The sequence below is a fragment of the Condylura cristata genome, unplaced genomic scaffold, assembly GCF_000260355.1.
Source record: "Condylura cristata isolate star-nosed mole 26May11 unplaced genomic scaffold, ConCri1.0 scaffold00038, whole genome shotgun sequence".
Classification (NCBI taxonomy): domain Eukaryota; kingdom Metazoa; phylum Chordata; class Mammalia; order Eulipotyphla; family Talpidae; genus Condylura; species Condylura cristata.
The window spans coordinates 3,742,710-3,750,137 of NW_004567139.1; the positions used below are offsets into that span (position 1 = coordinate 3,742,710).

The 7,428-nt window shown below is 43.7% G+C and overlaps 1 protein-coding gene across 1 annotated transcript in view; it reads left to right on the forward strand.

Moving 5' to 3' along the window:
• PRKAR1A (protein kinase, cAMP-dependent, regulatory, type I, alpha) overlaps window positions 1-6,961 on the forward strand; it is an 18,369-nt gene extending 11,408 nt beyond the window's left edge. The window contains exons 7-11 of the mRNA XM_004693459.2: window positions 1,076-1,234; window positions 2,321-2,381; window positions 3,307-3,428; window positions 4,265-4,346; window positions 4,883-6,961. Coding sequence (XP_004693516.1) covers window positions 1,076-1,234; window positions 2,321-2,381; window positions 3,307-3,428; window positions 4,265-4,346; window positions 4,883-5,055 — 597 coding nt within the window. The 3' untranslated portion in view covers window positions 5,056-6,961. The remainder of the gene's footprint in view (window positions 1-1,075; window positions 1,235-2,320; window positions 2,382-3,306; window positions 3,429-4,264; window positions 4,347-4,882) is intronic.
• The last annotated feature ends 467 nt before the right edge of the window (window positions 6,962-7,428 follow it).

The following is a 7,428-nucleotide window of genomic DNA, read 5'->3' on the forward strand; positions in this document are numbered from 1 at the left end:
GTGCAGGGGGTGAGAGGAGTCACCAGAGTGGGGAGCAGATCTACTGAAACCCACTGCTGATGCAGGGTGCCATGGGCAGACAGGAGCCGTCTGCTGTGCCCTGTGGGTCAGTCCCCAGGCAGGGATCAAACTCATGCTGCAGTGGCTGCTGATGGCATCATAGTGCTGAGACTTGACCCCTTGCATCACCAGGGAGGCCCATGTTGGTCATGCTTTAAGTCAGTGTGTTGATTGATGGATTGTGTTTGTAACCGTATCTGAAGCACTCACTAGTCCAACCCTTTTATATCAGATTTTGCCTATACCTTTTGCCAGATATATTTTTTTTTAAAGATTTGTTTATTTATGTACACAACTGGGGTACAGACCAGAGGTGCAGGAAATGAGAGGATTCACCAGAGACAGTGGGGAGCAGAACAGGTAGATGTACAGAAATACACTGCTGAGGGGAGCAATGGGCGGGTCAGGAGGGGTCTGCTGTACCATGTGGTCACCTACGGGGCAGGCGGGGATCGAACTCATGCTGAAGTGGCTTTAGCTTCTTTGTGCTGTGCTTCAACCTGCTGCGCCACCAGGGAGGGCCTTAATGACAAATTTTAAAAGGTAATTCTTTACCATTAGATGGGAAGTCTAAGACAAGCTAACATTGTGATGAAAGTGTGGTGTGTGCGGTGGCCCTGTCATCATCTGTGAGTCTTGGTAGAGCTTTCCTGATTCAGTGAGTCTCCTTGCCGATGATGGCTCAGGAATGTCATGGGGTGATTGTCACATCGATGCCTTAGGGAGATGAATGCTGAGCAGTGCTGAGCACAGATATCCCATAGGTGAACGCACCATCATTAGTACTTTTAGCTTAACCTCCTTGCCCTGAGCGTTTCTTAGCAGGAAATTGATCAGGTATAGTACAGTCACACTGTATTTTTTTAGCTCGTTGTCAGAAGTCAGTTGTTTTGCTCTACTGTGTACTGGAAACATTCTACTTTATAAAACAGAGTTTAGGGTTCTGATCTCAAAAAGCTTTTTAATACTTAAGTCTGTGTCTACGTAGAAAATCAACTTTTTGTGTCATTTGTAGGTCTATGTCAACAATGAGTGGGCCACCAGTGTTGGCGAAGGAGGGAGCTTTGGCGAACTGGCTTTGATTTATGGAACACCGAGAGCAGCCACTGTCAAAGCAAAGACCAATGTGAAGTTGTGGGGCATCGACCGTGACAGCTATAGAAGAATCCTCATGGTAAGATACTCTGGTTTTGGAGTGCTTTCAAATTTCATTATTGTGTAACTCATTTTGAATAATATCTCCAAATTAAAATGGACATATTCCTTACTTTCACTGATTGATTGCTTGAAGCCCAGTTTTGCATTATTCATTGTATCACTTGAGACCATGTTGGTTTGGAACAAAGTGGCCAGAAAAAATGAGAACGACAAATGTCATGTATGTAGTAGCCAGCGCTTGTTTGGAAATCTCTCGGTTTGCTGAGAGGCACATCTCTACCTACCTAACCTTTGCAGATCCTGGTCAGCCGGCGAGGTCATAAGTCCTGGCTTCCCTAAGTTGAAGGTGGATTATCCGTAGAGTAAATGTCAGGTCGCGTCTCACTGAAGGAATAAATAGAGTGGGAGCAGTCTGCTGATAGTTAGGTTTCTTTGACAAACTTAGAGAGGAGCTTTGAGGTGTAAGTCCCAGCTAATGCTGTTGGTCATCTTAACGTGGTTTCCTTAAACTTTTCAGTGCCTGACTATTTGATAATATGCAGTCTGATGTACTTTGCAAATTTTCTGTGTGCACGTGTGAATTCTTAGTAAGGCAGTCAGTTGACTGTAAGGAGAGCTGCAGGTCTGTGCTTTCCCTCTGCTGCTGGGCGGCCGGGGTGAGCTGCCCGGGATGCGGCCTGGCCAGGTGTGGGGCTGTGGCCTTCCAGCTGTTGTCTGTACGTGGCAGCAGCTTTGTTTCTTCATCCCCGGGGAGATGGTTGTGTGGAAGCTCCGTGCTAGGCATACTTGTGTCGCTAGTCACATGTGTTCCTTGGTGTTTTTGAGGACAGATTATTTATTTGGCATTTCACTAACTAGTGGTGCTGGGAACCTTCTTTGGCTATATCCCTGGCCTTGCTTTTAGTGGCAAGTTATTAAGAGCTTTTTATTGAGTGGAGCAGATGTTATTCTTTCAACATAAATAAAACTGGTTGCATATTAAGAAGCAGCAGCAACAAGCTTTGACTTCTCTGGCTTTGTCTTTTTCTTTTGTAAGTTTACTCCACAGCATATGTGATAATTACCAATTCTTGAGATATCACCTAATATTCTTTCATTTTAGGGAAGCACACTGAGAAAGCGGAAGATGTATGAGGAGTTCCTCAGTAAAGTGTCTATTCTAGGTGAGTTTTAGAAGATTGCATGGGGAATTATTAAATTGAAGACTTACCATTACTTAATCAGAACCTAGAGCATTTCATAAAAGCTAGATATCTTAACCCATTTTTTGCTACTGTCATGAAAAACACATGGACTTTTTGACAGTTGAAGTTTGACTAAGGAGTAATACTCAGAACTGTTCAATTTTCTCATTATCCTAAATCTCTTAATTAGAAATGATTGGGCTTTTTGGAATTATGTGCTACCGATTCCTCTTAGACAGAAAGGCTCAAAGTGAACTTCCGCCGTAGGTACACTGTCTCTCTGACTTGGGCCTCTGTTGCTTCATCAGTGACTTTGTGGTTTGTTTTTTTCTTTTAAATAAAGACTAAGCATTTTATTTACTTTATACATATGCACACTCACACACATTTTTTTCTTTATTTTTGCATAGAAGAGCTGCAGTACAGGCCAGAAGTGTGAGGGGCCGGGGGTAGGGGTGGATGTGCACAGAACAGGCAGATTAACTGAAATCCACTGCTGAGGGGAGCAGTAGTCTGAGACAGGAGAAGTCTGCTGTGCCCTGGGGGTCAGCTCCCTGGTCAGGTATCAAACGCAGGCCGCAGTAGCTGTTGATAGCGTGACAGCACTGAGACTTTAACACCTGCACCACCAGGGAGGCCCTTGACAGTCTTTAATTTTTAAGGATATATTTTTTGTGTATTTGCCACCAGTGTAAATTAATATATGGCATCTGGGCGATTGAAGTAACCATCGAAGAGGTAGGTATGACAGGATCTTGCTAAGACTAGGGGTAATTGAAGACAGGTGCTGTTTTTGATTTGCGACGATTGGTGTAGCTATTTGCATATCTTTATGCTTTTTGTTAATGAGATTTCTAGCAATACCAGGAAATGTGGAGAAATTCTCTCGACTCTTGCCTTTCAGAATCTTTGGACAAATGGGAACGTCTCACTGTAGCGGATGCATTGGAACCAGTCCAGTTTGAGGATGGGCAGAAGATTGTGGTGCAGGGAGAACCAGGGGATGAGTTCTTCATAATTTTAGAGGTAAAGGACTCTGTAAAAGGGAAACACGGGACTAATGTTGCTTTATAATCTTCATTTTAAAAAATACTGATGGTTTAAGTTATTTGTCCTTTTGAAATGAGTTTGAGTCAGAATTCTCGCATATGCTGACCTACCCAAATTCATCCTCATGCGCAAGCTAAACCAAACTCGGCCGTTTAGCAGAACAATTTATGATGGTTCTGGACCCTCCTTGTTAAGATCATGTTTGGGTACTTGCAAACAAGGATCAGAGGTAATTTCAGTTCTAAAAGATAACTTTTTTTTACAGTTTCACATGCAGATGTATAGCAGGTATTGCTGTCTGCTAGGTAGGGAAGAGCATTTCCTGTCAACGTGGCTCAGATGCTAATTGACTCTATTTAAGCCAGGAGTCTGGCTCTTCTGCGAAGGGCTTCTGGTTCTGTGCAGGGCGTTTGTGCTGCAGGGCGTTTGTGCTGCGGTGCTGTGCAGAAGCAGCCATCTCCACGCTGCACTGATAATGAGCAAATAAACGCAGTGTCAGGCCTGTAACATTGTATTTAAAAAATAGGCAGAGAGCTTGGATTTGGCCCTCTTGGCTAAACCTTGAAGAGCCTTAACCTGAGAAGAGACCCCATCAGCAAGGACTGCTGTTCAGATGCAAATCAGAGCTCACATAGTGATAATCAAGCTTTTCTGCCGTCTTTTAGCATGTTAGCACAGGATTGGAAATAATTTCTGGGTCCTTCCTCCTCTTTTTTGGGGGGCTGAGAGCAAAGTCTTGCTAAAAGTGAATGGGGTGTTTCAAAGTCGGGGCTTTTTTTTGACTATCTTTGCTTTTGGTCATTTAACTGCAGGGTTCTGCTGCTGTGCTACAGCGTCGGTCAGAAAATGAAGAGTTTGTGGAAGTGGGAAGATTGGGGCCTTCTGATTACTTTGGTACGTGGGTTTTCTCAGCACAAAGAAATAGTCTGAGTCGCCTCAGTGTGATAGCATAGTCTTTTATAATTTGTGTCTTCTGAATTTTATTTATTTGTGCAGTAAGAACAGGCCAGAAGTATGGTAGGTGAGAGTATTCATCAGAGACAGAGTGGGGCACAGATCTATTGAGATCCACTGCTGAGGGGGGCAGCAGGGAGACAGGAGAGGTCTGCCGCGCCTTGTGGGTCACTCTGGCTGGGGATGGAACTAAGGCAGTGGCTGTGGACAGCTTCATGATGCAATTCAGCCCGTTGAACCACCAGGGAGACCCTGAATTTTATTTTTTAATTGTGGATTTTGCCTCTCAGAGAGTGCTGGATTTTGCCTTGCAGGGGCTAGCTAGGTTATTGGTGCTCTCGTACCTGGTGTTTACTTCTTGTCTTGGTAAGCGCAGATGTGGCTGACTTGGTCTAAGTTTTCTCTGCTCAGCAGTGAGTCTTCAGGAAAGTTTCCCGCGGGAGTTGCCTGCTCTCACCGGCCCCTTCCTTCTGCAGGTGAAATCGCCCTGCTGATGAACCGCCCTCGTGCCGCCACGGTGGTTGCGCGTGGCCCTTTGAAGTGTGTCAAGCTGGACCGACCTAGGTTCGAACGTGTTCTCGGCCCGTGTTCAGATATCCTCAAACGGAACATCCAGCAGTACAACAGTTTCGTGTCACTGTCTGTCTGAACCCGCCTCTCTCCTGTCCCCGTCCGTGCTTCATCCGCAGACTGCTTTATTTTCCCTACTGACAGCACCACGTGGCCGCTGGCATCGCAGCTTCCTGTCTGTTTATATTAAAAGTTGCTTTCATTGCACCGTTTTTAATTTGGAGCATTACGTGAGTGCTCTAACAGTTAATAAATAGAGAGAGTTCTATGGAGACTGCTGTTACTGCTTCTCTTTGTGCAGTGTTAGTTCTCACCTGGGCATGGCCCTCACCACGCTTCCTGGTGTGGCAGACCCCTGCGCCAGGTGAGTTACGTAGAGTGATGCTGTAACCTTGCAAGAATTTTTTAAGTGACATTACTTTCCACTTATCATAAGTGTATTTTAGACTGTGGCCATATAAGCTGTATTTCTTTCTAGAGTAAATGATTTCTCGTTAAGCTCTAAGGATTAGGAAAAATGGACATAGAAAAATCTTAGTGTGTAGAAAGACATCCGCCTCTATTTAAAGTAGATTAAGGCCCATTTTTGCTAATTATCAGATGGATATAGTCGGTTCACTTTTTTCTTTTTAACCAGAGTTTTTTGGTCAGTCTATTTGCCTGGTTTCTTTAGCTCTGGTTACTGATGTTTTCAAGTCAAAAATATCTTTAGGTGGGACTGTCTCTAACTGCTTTGAAATTTTGAAACCAAATCGTAGGCTGCAAATACGGAGTTCTGCTTTAACTACATCTGCCTCAGATCAAATTCTGATTAGACTTTTATCCAACAGTGCCAAATACTGATCATCAGATGCTGAATTGAGAGCGAATTTGAGGTCTACGCTTTGGGCTGAGAGCTCAGACCTTTTGGTCGGTGCTCAGCTTCGCTTGAGTCCAGCTAATCTGCTCAGTAGCACCGACTCGGGTGGATAGGACAGGTGGGACACTTGTCTGGCAGGAGGCGATGTTGCTGGAAGGAGAGCGAGCTGCTGACGGCAGGGTGTCAGGGCTGGGGGGCGCGCGGAGCCCGGTGTGACGGGCTGCGCCGCCAGGCTGCGTGGGGCGTGAGAGTTGCAAATACGTTTTCACTTTGATTTATCCTATTTCTCTCCCTTTTCCATCAGCTAGATTTGGGGGGGTTGGGGTGGGGGAGGATGTGTCTGTGCTGTTTCACACGGTCTGAAAGGCCACCCGCTGAAGTGTGCTGCTGTCCTCGCTGGCTGTCCTCCTCTGGCTAGCTTTTTTGTTTCTGAAAGTCAGCTTGTGTTTTGAGTCTTACTGTATCTCAGTATTTTCCAGCCTTATCAACCTTCTGTGTTACATTATTTCATGTGCTCCAGTGACACCCAGCTGGTCATTTTTATCATTTTTTAACAAGTTTCACAGTTCTGTAATGTAGACACTTTTATTTTCATGGTGGTTTATATATGATGCAGGGTTGTATCGGGGCGACCGGCACATTTCCCATCTGTCTGTCAGCCGCCCTTGTTGCTGATATCCCAGGCCCTGTAAGTTGGTCATGATGTTTTCCATAGTTTTGAGTTGTTTTTAGGTTACTAAGTTTGGAGTATCAATCTGGAAAGAGATCTTACATTTTAGTGCGGGATAGAAAGTCGCCCTATTCCAAATTTTTTATTTTTCAAAATCTACATGAAATGAGGGTTTTTCTGCTCTGTATCCTTGTGTTTAGCTACTTTTTTATATTTAAAAATTAAAAATAAAATTTTTGTTCTTACTAGCTTAAAGCTTGATTTGATCTTTGTTTAAATGCCAAAACTACTTAAATGAGTTTAGAATGCCATACATTTGCACTATTTCGTATATGTATATAATCATGTTCATGTATATTTAATACGTACATTGCTTTCTAAATGAGCTTCGCTCTCCAGTCACTTGGCTTGCTGTTTACTCCCTTTTGTAGTTTTCGATCCAAGAAATTTTCAGTCTAAATTTAAAAATAATCACATTTAAAGCTTTATCTTTGTGCAGTCTGAGTGTATGTGAGGAATCACGGTTGGTGTAACTTGTCTGTGTTGATATTCAGGACTTTCAAAGTCATTTTTGGGGCTTGGTACGTGCACACATGAGATCACAGCTGTGGGAGCATAGAGCTGGCCGAAGGACGAAGGACCCTTCATGTCGTTTCCTGGTTTCCAGTCTGATTATACCGTGTGTAACAATATTCTCTTTTTGTTATAGATTGTCTTACTGGTAGGTCAAGTAATAAAAAAAGATGAAATAATTTAAATTTTTAAATGAATCAGTTTTTCTTCCCTTTCTCTTTCCTGCTCTTTTTTCCCCCTCGCCCAGAATCTCACAATCTGGTGGGCAAGACGGAAAATCAGAATTGTGGGACTAATGTTTTGAAAGAACATCATTTTCACTGTTTTCCGATTCTGTTTGTCAGAGAATG